Source organism: Dermacentor silvarum, chromosome 7 (genome assembly GCF_013339745.2).
Source record: "Dermacentor silvarum isolate Dsil-2018 chromosome 7, BIME_Dsil_1.4, whole genome shotgun sequence".
Lineage (NCBI taxonomy): Eukaryota > Metazoa > Arthropoda > Arachnida > Ixodida > Ixodidae > Dermacentor > Dermacentor silvarum.
In genome coordinates, this window is record NC_051160.1 from 170,002,623 (window position 1) to 170,022,934 (window position 20,312).

Here is a 20,312-nt window from a genome sequence, read left to right on the forward strand (position 1 = left end):
GGATACGGCACACGGGCCGTGTAACCGTCAACCGCGCACAGTCATTCGCAGCTGTGGCAGGGCTAGATGAGAAGACGCGTGCTGTTCTCTCCATGCGCGAATTCGATCACGTGACCTCTAACTTACCCGAATATTGAGCGCGTGGGAAGATAATGTTCATCATGCCTCCAACCTTTTCGACTCAGTGTCACGGGCTTTTTCTCGCGCTCACTCATGTAACTTTTGGACTTTATACGGAATATCACGGCGACGACGACAGTGAAAGTTTGCCGGGAGTGTCGATACAATTGCTGTCGCAATAAAAAGAGAAATAGAAAACAGGCGTTGAGTTCGCATCTGCCGCGGCTGCGGACGTTCCAATGTGCACCGGCTACAAACACAGCATGAGCACCAACGACAAATCCAATAGTGGACACCTCTCTTATCGGAACTTCGTCAGAACCCGTTTGACGCTGAAAGGAAGAGTATTTTCCGCCGTATAAGCACCAGCGGAAACATAACAGTAGGCGCGCGGGGAGACAGCGCATGCGAAGGGACCAGCCATCTCGGATGGCCCAAGCCAACTCGGCGCAGATTAACTCCAAAATGAAGTGCTTGACCCACATATGTATGGCAGAGGCAGGAAAAGTAGAAGTTGAGGACCCGTGTGTTCTAGCCGCTCGGCGAAAGAAGACTCCACGCCGCTATCAAGAAGTAAACACGCTATCACGTGTTTCCGTCAGCGAGTGACATGTAACGCCAGAGGTTCTATGAAGTACTTGACACAGTGCTGTCTTCGTTAAACAACACGTATCCACCTGATATGTGGCAGCATATGTCCCACATTGAGCAGCTTGACATAGGGAAGGAAGACGAAGCATATATAACATGATTCTACGGTGACGACCTTGAACCAGGACGCCTGATTTTGCACAGCGATATGCTGATTGACATTTTAAGCCAGCAAAAGTCGGCATCATTGCACACATTTGGGGACGTCGTGCACATGTTTACGGAGGGCAAGGGCGAACACCAGCGAAACCTTTTGCCGGAAATGGCCAAGCTAAAAAAATTGCGTTGGCCATACCGGTCTCGTCGACCACATCCGAGAGGCTCTTTTCTTGCCTTCATCGACTGAAAATGTAGTTGCGGTCGACGACTGGACAAGCCCGTTTGGACCATCAGGCAATTTTCACGCCCACAAATAACTCTCCTGCAAAATCAATTTGAGTAAGATTGCCGACGACTTCATTTCCAGGTCAAGTGCCCGAACTAGCCCTTTTTTCAATGATGGGGAAATCATCGCATTGGACAACGAACTGATGATGTCTTTAATAGGAGAGAGAAATGCACGAACTTACAAGTCAAAGCAAACCACCTGGCTTAGAAAACAACGCAAAAAGTTATACAAAGGAATGGAAATGGGGTCCATAACAGCGCAAGCAGAGTGAGGGCATTTGGGTAAGAAAGGACGCGTGGTTGCACTGTTTGTAAAACTCCCTCGTCTATCTGCATGTTATCCTTATTAATTTTCATTCGTCGTATGCTGCATTTGCCTCTGAATAACACAATCCACGCTGTTCCTATATTTGCTATCGAGTCCTTTCGCGCTTTTGAGATATCGCTGTGTTATTTATTTATTTGTTAATATGTTTATTTATTTGGGCTTCTGGTAAGTTTTACTCGATAATCCTCTATTCTGCCTCCGGAAAAAAAAACGAAACCACTGGCATAAGGCATGCTTTGACATGTAATGAAAGTATGGCGTTATGGAATCACATTATACTTATGCTAATAATTGTAGTCATAAGTTGTGTTCAGAAATTGTTATATAGCGTTTAATCTTTCTATATGTTATGTCTTATCTTCTCATTACTGACCTTTTGTCAGGAAAAGATTTCTTGATTGTATCTTTTGTATTAAATCTTTTACAAGGCGTTACACTGCCTTTTCATAGATGTGTACTCCTGCGACTTAATAAGCACAAAACACGTGTATTTCCCTATAACGTGTTTAACTGAATCCGCTTGTCGCATAGCTCAACCAAGAGACGTCAGTCTCTTGGCGGTTGCGAGGGGAGTCAGGCTGTCGAACTGAATTGTCTCCTACTCTGAGGTCTTGCAAATACTCATACCAGCACGTCACATCAGTGAACAATCCTTCGAAGCCACACAAAGTTTCCAGTGCAACTGTTATTATAGGTAATATATATATATATATATATATATATATATATATATATATATGTAGAACTATTTATTTTACACATTGATGGAGTTCGGACAGCTGGTCAGGCCCCAGCCCCCCCCCCCCCCCCCCCCCGCAAAAATGAAAACTTTCCGCCTATGCGGTGTGGAAACCGGTTTAGGGCGAAGCTTTCGTTAGCGTTTTCGAGTTTGTTTTAGCTGCCATTTGCAAGTACAATGCGCACGACTAAGTGGCTCGCCATTTCACCGGGAAAATCTTCAGTTAACGTAGACCTGTGCTTCTCCATCAAGCGAATTTCGCCAATCACGACGGTGCACTGCAATGCCAACGACGGCGGCGTGTCGACGATGCATGAGGGCATAGGCCCGTCTTCATAAACGGAACTTAAGTAGCGCGTCAATATGTGTGGGAAAAGTACAAGTGTTAGGAAAGCTTTACGAGAGAACTTCAAAAGCGACACTTATGTATCACTTTCGAAAGTAACACTTTTCGGGTCAAGTATGTCGTCTTGTGCCAAGGATACGGAAACAATTTACGTGTACGATCGGTTCAATCGTCAAAAATATTTTTTGCGGCAGAGTAATGCGGATATAAATGTTGCAGGTGCTTGCACGCGCATTCTGCTGAGTAAAATACAAAGAACTATTTGGTTTCAGCGCTTTACTCAAACTCGTTTGGCCACAAGCTCACATTGGTTCTCGCAGCCACTGCGGTTGTGTGCGTCGCCGTCCCAACTTTTTTTCTGTTGTTGTTGTTGTTTTGTTGCTGAAAACGTGCGCTGTTTGTGCGTGGAGAGTATGTGTGTGTGTCGTGTGTTTATAACACGTGCGGACGATGGAAGGAAAGAAAGCAGAGTTTTCCGCACAAGAACTCGCCATGCTCCTCGAGCTCCTTTCGCGCCATCGCAGCGTGGTCGACAACAAGGAAATGGACGCTGTATCCGTCAATCGGAAAGGGGAGCCGTGGACGAGTTCAACTGCCGCCTTAACGTGACGCCGCGGGCGGGGGGCCAACTTAAAAAGTGCTGGGAAGACCTCAGAGACAAGTGGCGCAGGTGTAGCGCACAAAGCACGCGGGAGCGGTTTTCTACAGGTAAGCATTGTTTCCTGTGACGTTACAACATTATTGACGCAGATATTCTTTCGGAACATTGCATAGCGCTCGGCGAGCTAAGTCATAGGATTAATTCTCCAAAATAGGCACATTTGTCGCCCGCGAACGTCTCGCAGCTTGAGGCCTGAATGTTTTTTTGTAACATTTTCGCTTTGTACAGATGTGATTCAGTGCCGAAATTACGGCATTTATTTGGCTGACCGCTGAAATAATTTGCATGGCGTACAGAATGCAGTGTATGCCTATTAGCTTTTATAACTTTTTTTGCACCCTCGTTCAACGTATGTCGTATTTTGTGATCGTGCACAAACAACTTGCTGTGCTCTTGAAAAGAAGTTATAGTGGGCGCTGCAATCGTATATTAGCACTTTCTTTAACGAGTGCACTTTCCCAACTACGGCTTCAATTTCCACACTCTTGCTATGTTCCTTCTTTCCTTAGAAAATGCCTGGCATGATATGCCAAATGTGAACAGTGTAGTAACTGCATTGAAAGTTTTTGGTCACATTTGGCAGCATTGATAGACAACCTACGCTTCTCAAAGAGCGGTTTGTCCCTCGGAATTTGCCGCTGCTTGGCCATCGAAAAAAACAATAATAAGCTAGAGCAGCACGAAACCAGGGCCTTCCCCCTGCAGCTGAATATGCCAGTACTCTGGGAACAGCTATACCCTGATCGCATATGAGCCATGTGTGTCTCCGAATAAGCTATGGTATGGTGTGCCTTGATATTTCTCAAAGATGCATATTTCGAACGCCTGGCTGTCTGTGTTGCACACAATCACAGTCAGCATAAAAAGCTTCATTTCATGTTTTCATATGGCTGTACGTGTAGTCATTTTATATGCTCTTGTGATCAGTTAAACACTGTCGTCGCACAAACAACTGCTTACTTGCATTTTCAGGTGGCGGTACATCGTCACCGAGCCAAGTGACCGACGAGCTACAGCAAGCCAGAGCTATAGCGTCACATATGGCAGTTCGACTATTAAATCCATTCCACAGCGACCGCAGCGGACATGACGTTGTGCCAGGCGAATTGCAGTCATCCCAATCACAGTGCACACCTGCTGTCATTGAACTACTGTCCCAGACGCAGAACGAGTCTCTAGGTGAGGCGAATGGTACATCTTCTTCATTACTTTTTCCTTGTGCTGCCCACATTTCCAGTCATTTAGGCTAAACTCTTCTTTTACAACAGAAATGACCGAAATTTCTTGCATGGCACAGCGAATCATGAGCAGTACCCCGCATAAATCACTATTACACTTTCATGACTTATGTAACTATGTTTTGTGCGCTTATATATTGTCACGCAGTGGTGACGGTGAAGAAAACAGTCGTGAAAGCTTGAATGACGAAACTGATTCTTTATTGGGCAACCTGTGCCAACAAATACAGTCGGCGATCGTCGAAATCTGATCAGCTGGTCAAGCGCGTCCGCTTTTATACATGACTCATCGAAGGTTCCAGAGTAATCGCTGGTGCCGGCGCGTTTTCCAGAAAGTACTACACAATTCGCGTCGCGCATACAGGCAATAACAAATTACCTTGAGCTATTTACATGGTGTCCTCAGTAGGTCATGCAAGCACCAGTTGTTAGTGTGACCAAGCAGGAGATGAGGTAAAGCTGGTCGAGAAGGAAATGAAAGGCGCTGAAACACAGCTCGAAAAGCGACTACAGTTGCGTTGTATTGTGTGTATTACATATTCTCCCACTCACATTGGGGACCTCGTGCACTATATAACCGTAGACCATGCATAGGCACCAAGGTGTTTGAAAATTGCAGAACGTTTAGTGTAGCAATGTAGGAGCCATCCTGCTTTGTGGTCACTTTGAACTGTTACTGCAGGTAGTAGAGACGCGGCTGATGAGCCCGACTACTGGTCTTGGGACGATGCTGGCAGGCCACCAGCTGAACTTGAAATGAATGCTGTCCAAGTACCGGCCACTACAGACAGCCGAGCACTCGTTCATTGTACAACAAGCCAGGTAGCTGCTGCTACAGAGCCAGGTGCTGCAGCAACTTCGAGTGGTCCTGCGCCAGCTGGCACAAGACGCCCCGCGACAAGCAGCAGCCAGAGACAGACGGCGGTCTCCCTTGAACTGCAGCCGCCCTCCTCAGTGCCATCAAGGATTACTGTGAAGAAAAAACAAGGAACATTTATTAATAATGAAATTCATGCGCCTCGAGCACAAATACAAGTCTTTGCACAGGCAAGCTGAACATGAAGAAACTATGCAGCTGAAAGAAGCCAACCAAAAAAGAAAAGTGGAAATTCTAAAGCTTCAGCTAGAAGCTTTGAAGAAACAGTAAACGTCTTTGTTGTTGCGGTGATTTTGTCGCATTTCATTTATGTAAAATACTGTGCGACTATGCGGTCCCTAATCCTGAAACCTCTTGCTGTGTCTGACAACGGAGGCATGCCTGGTGGCGTTGGTTGAATGGAGGGAGTGGGAGCTTGCGAAGCAGTGTTGTGTATTGCCTGAGGAGGAGGAGCAGATTTTAATGAAGAGAAGGGAGGAGAGGTCGGCCTGGAAATCGTGTCTCTAGCCTGCTACTCCTCACTGGGGTAAGCGGAAGTGGGAGATACAGGGCGATGTAGGTGGCAGGTGATTATGATATCGTACAATGAGCTACTACTTACACACGTTGTCCAATACGCGGTTGGTGTATTGCCTGGCTTTGTGCAGGAAATGGGACAGGGTCTCTCAGGAGGTGGCCGAAGTTGTGTAATGCAGCACAAGCTGTGATGACGATAGGAACTGATCTTGTTTTTATCTGAAGAATCATTTCAAGGCATGGAAACCTTCGCTTCCATACTCCATACGTACTCTCAACACTGCAGCGAGTCCTGGAGTGGCACTTGTTGTACCTAAACAAAGCAGTTTTCCAATTAAGTTATTATTTTCGGACAGAATTGTTAGCTCGCAAGATTTTAGTGTAGTGCTGAAATTTCAAATCACCTGTGCTGAGGGCTGCGTTGTGTCTCTCGAAAAATGGTCATGAGTTAGGGCCTGCAGGGGTACCCCTTGTCACCAAGTAGGATGCCCGGCACAGTCCCTTCTTCGTACTGGACTCTGGCTCGACTATTATCGAAAATTCGGCTTTCATGTGCTGAACCGGGCCAGCTGGTAATCAAATAAAAAAATGAAAACAAGCTACATTTTATCCGTGTTTAAAAACGGCTCATGCCTGTTTGGCACATCATAAACCCTTCCGAAGAATATACAATGACCTTAGCTGATTCTAGTGGGTCAAAAATACCCGACGCTGAATGTCCCCAACTCCTGAACTCCGTATTCTGCAGTAATTTTGTTCTATGTCCTGATCCTGTGTTTCCCACACTAGATATATAGCTGCAATTACCCGGCTATGGATTCTATTATGATTGAGCCACTTGGGGTAGAAAATGTAATAAAAAATCTGAAGGTGTCGTCCAGCCCTGGCCCAGACCTGGTTACCGCAAAGTTTTTGAAAATCACTTTTGTTTACTCATCCTTAATACTTTCAAAAATATTCCAGCAATCTTTGTACACCCATCAGCTCCCTGCAGACTGGAAAATTGGGAGGGTGGTTCCACTTCACAAGTCCGGCAACAAAAGCTCACCTCACAACTACCTCCCCATTTCCCTCACTAGCATTCCTTGGAAAGTACTCGAACATATCTTGTCCTCTCAATTAGTTAAGCACCTAGACGATAACTCATTCTTCATACGCGCACAGCACGGCTTCCGCAAAAGTTTTTCCTGTGAAACACAACTGCTTTCGTTCACCCACGATCTTCATCTTATTCTTGATAAAGGTTCATGCGCAGACTGTGTTTTCTTCGACTTTGCAAAGGCTTTCGTCAAGGTATGTCACAAACTACTCATTTTTAAGCTTAGTAAACTAAACCTTGATCCTAATCTGTTTGCATGGCTAGAGAATTTTCTTCTTAATCGATCACAGTTCGTTGCATTTAATAACCGCTTCTCCCCATTTAGCCCTGTTGAATCTGGCGTTCCTCAAGGATCAGTGTTAGGCCCTCTCCTTTTTTTAATTTATATTAACGACTTACCCAATTAAATTTCTTCTAACATTTATCTCTTCGCCGACGATTGCGTTATTCTTCGCGAAATTTCTGACCCCGTTGATATTAACACTCTGCAAAACGACATTAACGCTGTCTGTAACTGGTGCGTCTTGTGGTTAATGAAACTAAACCCATCTAAGTGCAAAACCATGCGTTTAACCAGCCGTGAACTTCCCCTTCCGACCTATTACGTTAACAATACTGCCATGGAAGCGGTTACATCTTACAGATACCTAGGTGTCCATTTAACCTCTGCTCTTTTCTGGTCTTTACATATCGACAGCGTTATCAATAAAAGTAATCGCATGTTAGGTTATATCCGTCGAAACTCTTATATCCGTCGAAGCTCCATCATCATTAAAGGTAATTTTGTACAAGACGCTAATTAGAAGTAAAATCGAATACGCTTCATCAATTTGGGACCCATATGCTGAGACACTAACCCAGTCTCTCGAACGTGTTCAAAATAATGCCTCGCGTTTCATCTTAAGCAATTACAACCGTACGGCAAGCGTAACGTCTATGAAAAATATTGTCACGTTCTAGGAGAACAGGCGACCTGAAGCCTTGAGGCGTTGAGCATCGAGTCTCTGACCGCCAGCTGAACAAGTAGGTAGGTAGGTGAACAAACGCAAAGCTCAAGAACCCGCGCGTGGATCGGAGTAACTTCGTCTGCCTCTTCGCTGGCGCCCGTCAAAGCAGGTGCCGGCGCATGGCGCGTGGACTAGCGCGCGTCTTCGGCTTTCTAATTATGTCCCACATGTTGCAAGGTGTGGGAATATCTTGCAACTTCCACCGCTTTCTGCTCGTCGCAAATGCTTTCGCTTAGCTCTGTTTCATAAAATATACTTCCATAATTCATATCTGCGCGATAATCTTATTTCATCCCCAACGTACATCTCTCCTCGCATTGATCATCATCACAAAGTTTTGCAGCGTCGCACCAAAGCTTGTCATGAGTCTTTTCTTCCCAGGACGTGTGAAGAATGGAACTACCTTCCCGGCGCGTTGATTGCTATTGAAGATCACGCACAATTTCGTACCGCCATAATCGACACCATCGCTTCGGGCATCTCATGTCTATGACTACGTCGCTTGCTGCCTTCTTTTTTTTCCCTGTCTTGTAACTTTTTTTACCCCACTCCCCTCTGTAATACCTTGTGGTCTTGAGAGTAAATAACTGAAATGAAATGAAATGAATAATACAACTTCACACACCTCACTACATTTCATTCCGGGTGCACTCGAAAGGTAAGGCATGAAATGTGTAAACGACTGCTTGATATTAGAGTTAGCTAATTGCAAAAATGTCTGGTGACTTGGTTTATGCGAAATCAGTAACGTTGCTTATTGCTACCATGAACTTTAGCCCCGACAGTTTCTCTCGCAGCTCGGTACATTGTACGACAGCGTAATAAACATACCCGGACATTGAAGAAGTACCCGTTTTGACAGCGAAAAACCTCCGCTCACACCAGGAAACCGTGCGATGGTGTAGAATTCCTCAATTACGGAAGCCAAATCATTCGCATTTGGAAACTTCACGACCTGCGGGAACAAAGACTCGGCAATCATTCTTGACATTCGTGCAATCATTCGAGACACAGTTACTTGCGCAACATTAACGAGGTCCCCGGTTCACCACACCTTGCGGACTCTACAACAGCGCGTATGCACCTAGCAATGCTCACACTGCTGTTGATGTCGCAAATGCAGCCACACACTCCTCAAGTAATGTACGTGCTGCGCACGGGTTGTGTTGAACATGCCGATTACACTGTCGCGGACAGCCAGCCCTCTTAGATAATTCAATTAACACCCCCGTTTCGGGGCAGTCTGTGTGGTAGGGGGTCGCCGTTACTGTCGAGCTCACTACTACTGCTGCGGCTGCTGTCGTCATCACTTTCATCATCGTCTTCTACATTGCTCTCAGACAGCCGAAGGTTGTGCAACACAGCACATACCATGACCATGTTGGCCGCACGTTCCGGCTAGTAGAGGAGGGTGCGGTACTGCTTTAGACAGCGGAAATGGCTCACCAAGAGCCCAATACACCTCTCCACTACGGAACGCAAGGTGGCATGTGCTGTGTTGTACTTCCCCTCAGCTGTTTGCGTAGGAGGATGGCCGGGAACCGGGGTCAAGAGCCACGGATGCAAGGAGTAGCCGCTGTCACCTGCATGAAGATGGAAATGGTACACTCAGTACTGCTCTGACGAGAGCCAAATTGGCAGCTGAGGAAAATTGCAGCATCATTCAGCAAATGTAAAGTTCAGATGTTGCTGACCTTACACTGTCGTGCGTCCCAAGTAAGAGCAGAAGTTGGGCATGTCCCCCCCGACAAAAACTGGTAAACAAAACAAGCATACTACTCTGTCCCCGCCAGAAGCTGAAGAAATCAACACTTATTGGTGCTGCCAATGACACAGTAGTAGCAATAATACGTGTTGCTTTCTTCCGTTCCTGGCAGGTACTTGGTAGCATGCTTGTAACTTAACACTTTTAAAATTGTCAGTTCTAGCACTACTTGGTTTAACTTTTTCTAGTTTAGGCAGGCACTTACCCGTGAGCATCTTATTTAGTTAAAATTTAATTATTTAGTGTTGGGGCGGACATTGCGTTCTATTCGCTAATGATGCTTGATTGCGACAAGAAAATGCCCTGTCTTACCGATGAGGCATACACCGGGATTCGCGATGGGCCCTTCCTGGAAACGCCGGCGCAGCCATGTCGTCCACCAGACGAAAGAGTCGTGATCCGACTCCGGTCGCATGGGATGCACGGTCAGGATCCACATATGCGCGTCGCAGATCTGCGGAAAATGTGAACGGAGAAAGTCCGCATTGACAAGTGCAGCACAACTGTCAAAGGAACGAGCAGCACTAGAGAACATGACGGATACTTACGAACATGCTGTTTTCGGCGTAGTAGCCCTTCCCACACATGAACTCAGCCTTGCGCTCACCCTTGGGTACGATAATGGCAATGAGGCTACCGTCCATGCACTCCGATCACGCCATGAATAGCGCCACGCCGAAGGAAACCCTCCTTCACTGCTGCCGTTTCTTCGGACGTCTTCGGAAAATGGTCACACTTGTTGCACACCCCTGCGTTTACGACAGCCTCGGCCACGCGTCGCATGCACTCGCTCCCGGTCGACTGCGACACCCGATCATCTCGTCCCGATCGCCTCGCTCCCTACGGACGCTTGCTCCCGGTGGCAAAAGAAGCGCAGTGCGCACACCACCTTCCGCTCCAGCGACAGTACCGTCGCTCGCTCCGCTTCTAGTTCATCCGCTAGTTCCTCGCATAACAACCGCACCGTTTCCTTCGAGAGGCGAAATGCCATCGAAAATGGTCATCCGGCATGTCAAACACGTCGCCTGGCTCTCCGTGGCCACGGCGGCGGCGGCGAAGAGCCACCGCAGGGTCCGCCATTTTTGATGCGTTCTGAAACGACCCTACCTCCGGCGGTGTTAAAAAATTGCGACTTTTACTCCGCATAACGAACGCGCCAACGTCATTTTGACGTAGCGGGTTTCTGCGGGCTTCTGACGTCAACATGGGCGTCAACATTAACAGACAATATGGGCGCGGCCCAGTCATTTTCGACCAATGGCAGCCGGGTGATGACGTCAAAAGTAATATAATTGCTACAAAATCGCATCCCAGGTATCGGTTTCTTCGAACTTGTAGGAAAATGTCGTTGCCCAATAAAGGTATGTGATTGGCGGCTGTGCCTGGTAATGTATCTAACCCCCGTATTCACAAACGCACCTCGACACGACCCTCCGCTCGAAATGCTCCTTGAGGGCGGCTTTTCATTTCACAAATCGCCCTCCGCTCGAAACGCGCTTTGAGTGAAGGAAAGCTCGAGCGTTTTACTCGAGAATGTCAAGGTAGCCCCGCAGCTACCTTGAATCGCTCCTTCAGTGCAGTTAGTGCGCAAACATGGCTGCGTTGTGATCTGTCATTCGCCTCGCCGGCTTTTTCCGATGGACGCCAGTTACCACCGCAGCTTTTCTTTTGATAACGATGCGGCGCATTTTCAAGGACATCGTTTTACGGACCAGTGCAATCCTCTGGAGCGCTTCCGCAACGGAGTAATTCTAATTCGGCACAGAGACAGGTCGACCGTCCTGTCAAGAAGACTGCTAGCTTGTGCAGTGACCTGCTGTCGTCTTATTCCGTGCATGAGCCAGTTGATGACCTGCATACGTGTATTCTTCGTGCGAGTGCTCCGAGACTACAATCGGCGCCTAGTGTATTGACGTGTTTCTCGCGGGTGATCATAAAACGCAGCATCAGTTGAAGCGCGGCACGAGACATAACTGCGGCGGACTTCGAACCAATGAAAAGAAAACAATTGCGAAGATTCCTGTCATTATGTGTGTATTGCCTGTGTGCTCGATTGCTGGATGCGGGTCTGGCTGCGCGAACGCCGGAATTCTTCCCGCCTGAGCGGTTTTGTACTCGGGTGCATCACCTACTACGCTATTCCAAGGACGGCGAAGCCCACCGCAGTTTAAGGCGAGCTTCTCTATAAACGACCAGGTGCGTTCACTTTTTTTTATATAATTTAATGCAGTTATTTGCTCCGAGGAAAACAAAAAGTATACTGTAATTTTGCGTGGGACGTGTGCAGTAGCTGCTAAAGTCGTGAGCAATAATTGTGTGAGCCTTGCTTCAAAATAATCACTTTAATTAGCTTATCATGCTTATGAACATCCCAGCCCAACGAGGAAGTGAGCAACCATGAAATGGTTTTCATAATTATACCTCCAGGTATACAGAGGGAATGTAATGTCTTATTTCAATGCAAAACATTGAATAACAATACAAGAAGGGATAGTTTTTTGTACAGCACATTATTTTTATTGTGATAAAAAAATCTGTAGCAGCTAGTTTACCCAGCTCCTAATACAGAAAACGCTAGCAAGTGGTATAGCAGATATATGTCACATATCTTTGTGGCGCACATTCCAGCTATTAATGCGTGCATTTTGTAAGTGTTCGATTGCTGTATGTCGGTCTGGCTGCGCAAACGCCAGACCAGCTTAAAAAAGTATCTTTGCAAATATAAATGAAAACAGTCCGAGCTCATTACTGTGAAAAAAAAATCGTGTACCAGAACACAATGAAACTCTTTAACGAATGTATTTACTACGAAAAGTAAACTGAACAAAACGCATACAGTACCTAAGCTAATTTTGATGTGCGTTAACATTATTGTATGTTTATAACCAATCCCTTCAGTTATGCAGGAACATGGCTGCCAAAACAACCATGCATAGCAACGGCCTTAGCAAGTGTGCTGCGCTTCCATTGGTGTGCAAGTGGAGAAGAGCTCCAATTTATGTGTCCTGCTGCACTGCAGACGTCGCACCTCTATCCTTTCTCACATCCTACCAGCTCGAAAATCACAACTAAAGGCATTTTGACTGCATGCATCTGCCTTCATAGACACCTTGCAGCTGAAGTGTGTATTTTTCATCCAGGTTTCTTTTCTTAAGCCATATTTATTAAAACAGTTTGTAGCCCTGAATTATTTCTGGTCAATCTCTGAAACAATCAATTAACATTATCGTCGTCCTTTTGTGCTCTCATAGTATTGCAAAAGCACCTGGACTCTGATCCTAGAAACACAAGCGTAGTACTACTGACAAAGCTATTCTAGAATAAAACACCATCCGTGTTCTAGATAGTCGACTGTCGGATGTAGGCGCCTGATGGTATGCAGTAGTTAATTTTTCTAGATTATGCGCTGTTTTTGCTCTGATTCTAGCTCCAGTTTAAGATGAATTATGAAGACCGGAACAATGAATTTCTTCCATTCGATGCGGATGACAGTTGACTTCCACGGGGCTAAGTTCGGCAATTCACCGAGGAACAAAACGCAGGGTAGCAGCTTGTCTTGTGGGATCCCACACTAGGCGAAATGGTAATGCAGACTTTCACAATGGCGATGCTGAAAAATACAGTACAAAGCACATTACTACCCTTAGTTCAGCAAAGTTGAGATCAATCATCAAAATTATGGTGTATCTCTTGATGTACACTTGCTCATGCAAAAATAGCTTCAGCATACGACTAAATCCTGAAGTGCTGACTACAAATGCTACAAAATGGCTGCATTACAAATTGTGGGCAATAAAAAAGCTGACGTCTCAACCGTAACACATAATCGGCAACTGATGACTTCGCACATCATAATAATGACTATACTCTTCAAAACAAGATTATATTGTTACGCCAACTAAAGGCGTTTATTATTAAGTCAAGTAGAGTGAGTCGCGACGGCCTTGATCAGCTGAGTGCCGATTGAGATTCAGCTAGCTAGCCGCACGTCGTGTTCTTTCTCCACCCCTCTCGGATCCCAAATCCTTTTGAGGTGTAAACCCAGAAGGCACGTAAGAGTGTCACATTGCCCACCGCGCAGACGAAGCCCGCCGGGCAAATCAAACAGGTTGTCTAGAGATAACGGGCTTTAAGCGGGCGACAAGCGAAAGTTCAGTCTTTTCTGACCGACGGCCATTTGATGTGAAGCGCGCTATGCGGTAGGTCAATTCATTGATACGATCAGTAATAACATAGGGTCCAACATAGTGGGCCAGCAGTTTTTCACATAAACCACGTTTTCTTGTTGGTTTCCACAGCCACACTTAGTCACCGGGGTCATTTATCACGTGTCGGCGTCGGCGGTCGTAGCGTTCCTTCGAGCGTTCTTGGAAAACAAGAGTGCGTAAAGAAGCAAGTCGTCGGGCCTCTTCAGCAAGAGAGACGGTCTCGGATATCCAAAGATTATCGTGGCTTGAAAACGGCAAGATAGTGTCTAGCGTGTAACGAGGCGGACGAGCATATAGAAGAAAGAAGGGACTGTAGCCCGTAGTTTCATGCTGTGAGGTATTAAATGCGTAAGTAATGAAAGGGACCACGCTGTCCCAGTTCTTATGATCTGACGCAACATACATGGACAGTATGTTAGTAAGCGTTCTGCTGGTGCGTTCCGTCAGGCTATTTGTTCGGGGATGATACGGCGTGGAATGTCGAAAATCTGAAGCACATAGACGAAGCATCTCTTCGACCACTTTTGCAGAGAACTGCCGTCCACGATCGCTGATGATGACTCTGGGAGGTCCGTTTCGGAGAATGACGAAACGCAGCAGAAAATTAAACACTTCGGTTGCAGTAGCCGATGGTATAGCAGCTGTCTCACAGTAGCGCGTCAAGTGATCAGGTCACACGACATTCCATTCCCATCATATGACCGCGGGAAAGGACCGAGAAGGTCGATGCCGACTTGCTCGAACGGAGTGCTTGGGGGTGGCACTGGATGTAGTCGGCCAGGAGGAGCGCTCGTCGGACGCTTGTGACGTTGACACTCGTTGCAGCTGGATACGTACTGGCCGGTCGTCTGCCGCATTTTAGGCCAGTAGAACCTTTTTTGGACTCGGTAGAGCGTTCGCGCAGATCCCAAATGACCAGACCTAGGGTCGTCATGCATAGCGCGCAATATGGATACACGGAGGCTTTCCCGGACCACGAGGAGATATAGTGGGCCTGTATCAGAATAGTTCTTTTTGTGCAGAACCCCATCGCGAACGCAGAAACGAGAGGATGGTGCTGATTTCTTTGCGGTAATGAGCAGTGGCTCTAAAGTTCTGTCCTTTCGCTGCTCGATCTTGAAGGTATTAATATCAGGAAATCCTGGCTCCAACGATGCGATATAGCGATCGAAGTTGTCCGCGTCACAGTCCGTTGTCGGAAGCGGCAGACGCGAGAGGCTGTCAGCGTTGGTGTGCCGTCGGCCGCTTTTATAAGAAACGGTAAAATCATACTCCTGTAAGCGAAATGTTCAACGCGCAAGCCGGCCTGATGGATCACGGAGGTTAACTAGCCAGCATAGAGAATGATGGTCTGTCACCACAGTGAAGGGGCGCCCGTGCAGGTAAGACCGGAAGCGCTGTACCGTGAAAATCACTGCAAGAAATTCTTGCTCTGTGACGGTGCAGTTGCGCTCAGACTTGCTTAAGGAGCGACTCGCATAGGCGACGACGTGTTCTTTGGTGTGGATGCGTTGAACGAGGACTGCGCCGATGCCAATACCGCATGAACTCCGTGGGAAGTCCGTATGAACTTCTGTGGGAGCCGCATGGTCGAAGTGTCGGAGAATGGGATGGGAAGTCAGAAGAAACTTCAGCTCACGAAAACTGGCTTCACATTCAGGGGTCCATTTGAAGGGAACGCCCTTCTAGAGGAAGCATTTCAGTGGATATGCGATGTTAGCAAGCCCACGAATAAACCGGCGGAAGTAGGAGCAAAGGCCCAGGAAGCTGCGTAGCTCCTTTACAGAGCGAGGTTGCTTGAAGGCATCGACAGCAAGTCTTCGCTTAATCGGGTCGTATGCCGTCCTTGTCCACCAGAACCAGCGTTTGGCGCTCTCCAAAATGGTATTTCTTCGAGTTGAGCACCAAGCCTGCTTTTTCCAAGCAGTCTAACACAAGGTCGAGACGTGCGTTGTGCTCACTGAACGTGCGCCCGAAAATCACTACATCGTCTAGATAGCACATGCACACTTCCCACTTCAGACCACGCAGGACGTTGTCCATGAAGCGCTCGAAAGTCGCAGGCGCATTACACAGCCCCGAACGGCATCACATTCAATTCAAAAAGTCCGTCTGGTGTTACAAATGCTGTTTTCTCCTTGTCTGCCTTGTGCATAGGAATCTGCCAGTACCCCGACCTGAAGTCAACAGACGAAAAGTAAGATGCTGATGAAAGGCAGTCGATGGCATCATCAATACGGGGAAGTGGATACACGTCCTTTTTGGTGATGGTGTTTAGGAGACGGTAGTCAACACAAAATCGCCATGTACCATCTTTCTTTTTAACCAGGATCACTGGCTCTGCCCACGGACTACAGGATTCTTGGATAACATTCTTATTTAGCATTTCGCGGACTTGATCGTTGATCACCTTGCGTTCCGATGGTGAGACTCTGTACGGCTTCTGTCGCAATGGTTGGGCAGATCCCGTATCTATGCGATGGTGTATTTGAGAAGGGGGAAACTATGGTGACCCCTGTTGCTGTGAAAAGTCAAACAGACCGGCGTGTTTTACCAGAATATTCGCCACTTCCTGACGCTGGTTAGTGCTGAGTGACTTGTTCACCATAGTTAAAATGGAGGAGTCCGCTGGAGGGCATGCATTAACGAAATGGCGTTCATCCGAAGAATCAGGGGCTTCTGTAAGAATGGCTAGTGACTGCACTTGATCTTCATGGTAGGCGGCAAGTTTGAGACCCTTTGGTAGTATTGCAGGTTCACTGGAACAGTTTACGGTCCATAAGCCTGTGCGTCCATGAACAACTGACAGCGTGCAATACGGTATCAGCACATTCCTCTTGATGCAGCTCAGATGAATGGGCTCCATGGTAGCCTCAAACGTTACGTCGGTGGTAGGGAAACAGGTGACTGAAACACACGCAGCACACAACGGAGGCACTACTGTATCACCGGATACACAAAGCACACTTTCGTGATTTGTAGGGCCTTCCGTAAACGCAGCCGAAAAGCTCGTATCTACACTAATTTCTCCTGTTCTGCAGTCGACAGTGGCACCACATAGTTTCAAAAAATCAAGGCCCAGGATTATGTCATGCGTAGAATGAGACAGAACTGCGAATTCCGCGTTAAATATTTGACCGCCCAAGACAACGACCACATTGCAAACCCCGACAGGATGTAACTCCCCACTCACTCCACGAAACGTATCAGCCCGGTCCCCGCGAAACATCACTTTTCGTCCTAGGAGGATTTGAAATGCCAGACTCATCACTGAAACTGTTGCTCCCGTGTCCACTAAGGTCATTGTTGAAACTCCGTCAATCAGTACAGACACCTTATTCTTAAGCATACAAATGGGTGGAGGTATCTCTGTCGACATCAAAGATTGTCCAGCGACCTCACCTCCAACGGCCGCGCTGACTAGTTTTCCGGAGGTGGTGACGGGTAGCGACGCCGCGGAGACGGCGCCCGTTTTACGCGAGAAGCGGGTGGTGGTGTCAGGCTGCGATCGGATGCTGGAGAACGGTTCCGCAGCGTCTCCGGGTGCTGGCGAGGGTTGCTTCCTGGATCTGTGTACGAGGGTGAGTACGTTTCATCAAGTGGATCGCGGTACCGCCTTGACATCGTAGATCGGTCGAACCTCGGTGGTTGGCGGCGATTGCAGTACACGGCAATGTGGCCCAAGTCGCCGCAGCTCTAGCACACAGGTAAACGACGATCGATGAACGACTCCTCGAAGCGCTCAGCCGTGGGGGGTCGTGTGACCGAGTGAAGTGGCTGAATCTGCTGAACAGGAGGGACAGGCGGTCTGCGTGGAAACCTGCCGGGGCGAGGGTGTTCACGTCGTTGTTCGGGCGTAAATGTGCCTTCACGAGGCCATGGAGCTCCTCTGTGGGTGATGTCCGTGACACACACCGACGGTTGCCACGGAGCGCACGATGCTGCAGGCGCCGTGTGTTGCGGGGAATAGGCAGCAGGTTGTTGCATGACGCTGCACGCAAGTACCTCGTGTCGCCGCAGTTCTTCACGCACTATCTGCCGTATAGTGGATGAAAGATCGGCGTACGGGCTCTCATCAACGCTGGCAACGGTTGTCACATTCGCCAGTCGTCCAAATTTTGGCGCAATGCGACGAGTCTTCAATGTCTCAAACGTACGGCAGTGACATACGATATCTGAGACGGAATCAAGGGGTTCCCTGCCTATAAGAAAATTGTAGACATCTTCAGCAATTCCTTTAAGGGGATGTCCGACTCGGTCTTCCTCCGACATCTGTGAATTCACTATTTTGCACAGCTTGAAGATCTCTTGGATGGACGTAGTGCACGTTTCTCCAGGAGTCTGAGCTCTTTGAGCTAGGGTTCGCTTCGCGCGTTTCTGTTTGGCGTAGGAGTCTCCACAACACTTCTTAATTTCTTCAACGAAGCGCTCCCACGTTGTCAGGGAGTCTTCGTGATTTTCAAACCACATCAGCGCTGTTTCACTCAGAAACAGTACGACATACTCAAGCTGAGTGGCAGAGTCCCAACGGTTGTGGCGGCTCACCCGTGCGTAGTGTGTCAGCCACTCGTCGACATCTTCGCCCGCTTTTCCCGCGAACGAGCGTGGTTCCATGTAGTGCTGCAACGGTCGAACTGGCGTTGACCTTTGAGCTGATACACCTGGCGCTGGCATTTGTCCACTTCCGTCCTGAGACATGATGAACGTCGTTGGCGAGAGACCGGCAAGACGGCGGCTCCGGCGAAGTTCGAGATGTTGCGGCTCCGTGGTAATTAGTGTTGTACCCAGCACCTCCACCACTCTGTTAGGCCAACAAAAGGCGTTTATTAATAAGCCAAGTAGCGTGAGTCGCGACAGCCTTGATCAGCTGAGTGCCGATTGAAGTTCAGCTAGCTAGCCGCACGTCGTCTTCTTTCTCCACCCCTCTTGGATCCCAAATCCTTTTGAGGTGTAAACCCAGAACGCACGTAAGAGTGTCACAATATGACTGTTTAAGAGGAATGAAATATGCGTTTGATTTCATTATGACATAGCTTTTTCATGTTTGCGATTCTAAACAACACGATCTCCATTTCCGCATTTCGTCAACGTGGTGAGACATAACATCAATATTATTGAACAGTTTGTGCTTATTTTCATACTTCTTTTCATAGACTAATTACAGGGCAGATCAGTCAAGCACTTCCGCAGCACCTAGGTTCTTTCAGGGAAGCGAGATTGTGGAATTCCAACAGTCAGACACCGGATGCTTTCACGTCTGTCACATGCCTCACCGTGCAGCAAAGACGTTCTTTTTCCACCAGCTGGTCTTGCCAAGGCCCACATCCTGCAGCAGAATGACAAAAATGATATGTATACATAGGGCGTTCGCACGTTAAGTTCAGTGCACATAAGCAACTGAAAGGAAAACACATAGCACAACTAAAAAGAAAAAGTGGCCGTTGCGTGAACTTGAAATCACAGTTTATGAAACGTGCATGAGAAGCTACGACATAGCACGTTGATAAAGGTAAGGCGAAAAGAAACTAATGCTGGTAATGAACTACTGACAAGTGAATTTTCGGAAGATTAAAAGATTGCATAGCGTATATGTCAAGTGATGAAGCACTGGAAATGCAGGCACCAGTGCTGGTTCAGTGACACCATGTGCTACAATTTGAACAAACCGACTAACCACCACGGCTTCTAAAACAAAGTACAGGACTCGAAAACGTTTGTTTCCTTAAAACTGCCGGAGCTATGCACTCAACCATGTGCATTCTGTCACATGTATACTACAACTGCTTCTCCTCTACTGAAAGATTTATTACGCGATACTGGAATGATCATTGGACACAGGCGCGGAGCGTAACCTTCTGCATTTAGTTTTAATCAGCTGAACCAATAACAGATTGTCACGCCGAATCTCTCACAAGCTCCAATTCGAAAAAAGGGGGGGAAATAAATATACGAAAAAAAAGTGTCTCACGCAATCATATGCTGCCTCGAATAGTATGCTTCACGTGCTAATGCCCGCAGAATGAGCAAATGGAGCCAGTCATGCTTGGATACATCGGACACGTTTTATTGATAGCGCGGCGGCAACTTCACGAAAATCGAAACACCGTAATATGCTTCCATGCATAAACTGCTCACCCACCCTTATTTTCTGTCCTGTTGTTGCTTTCCATAAAGCTTTCCGCAGCACCCGGTCTTGAAATTCAACAAAGCTGCCTATCGGCCGTTCCATCCACTGCCTCCTTCGAAGTCAATCCAGCTAGGTTACAATACACACAGACAATATCGCCCATAATATCCCCGATCGACAACTGCAGCGTGGACCACAAATTAAGCACAAGGTAACGAAGAGCAGCAGACAAATGCGGGCGCA

General features: G+C 47.4%; 1 protein-coding gene across 1 annotated transcript; it reads right to left on the minus strand.

Moving 5' to 3' along the window:
- Positions 1-9,367: 9,367 nt before the first annotated feature.
- On the minus strand, positions 9,368-10,378 carry LOC119459333 (putative nuclease HARBI1). The gene is made up of 3 exons (XM_037721142.1): positions 10,283-10,378; positions 10,047-10,188; positions 9,368-9,552 (listed from the first exon to the last, which is right to left on the minus strand). Exons 1-3 carry the CDS (start codon positions 10,376-10,378, stop codon positions 9,368-9,370), a joined length of 423 nt encoding a protein of 140 aa, XP_037577070.1.
- Positions 10,379-20,312: the final 9,934 nt, after the last annotated feature.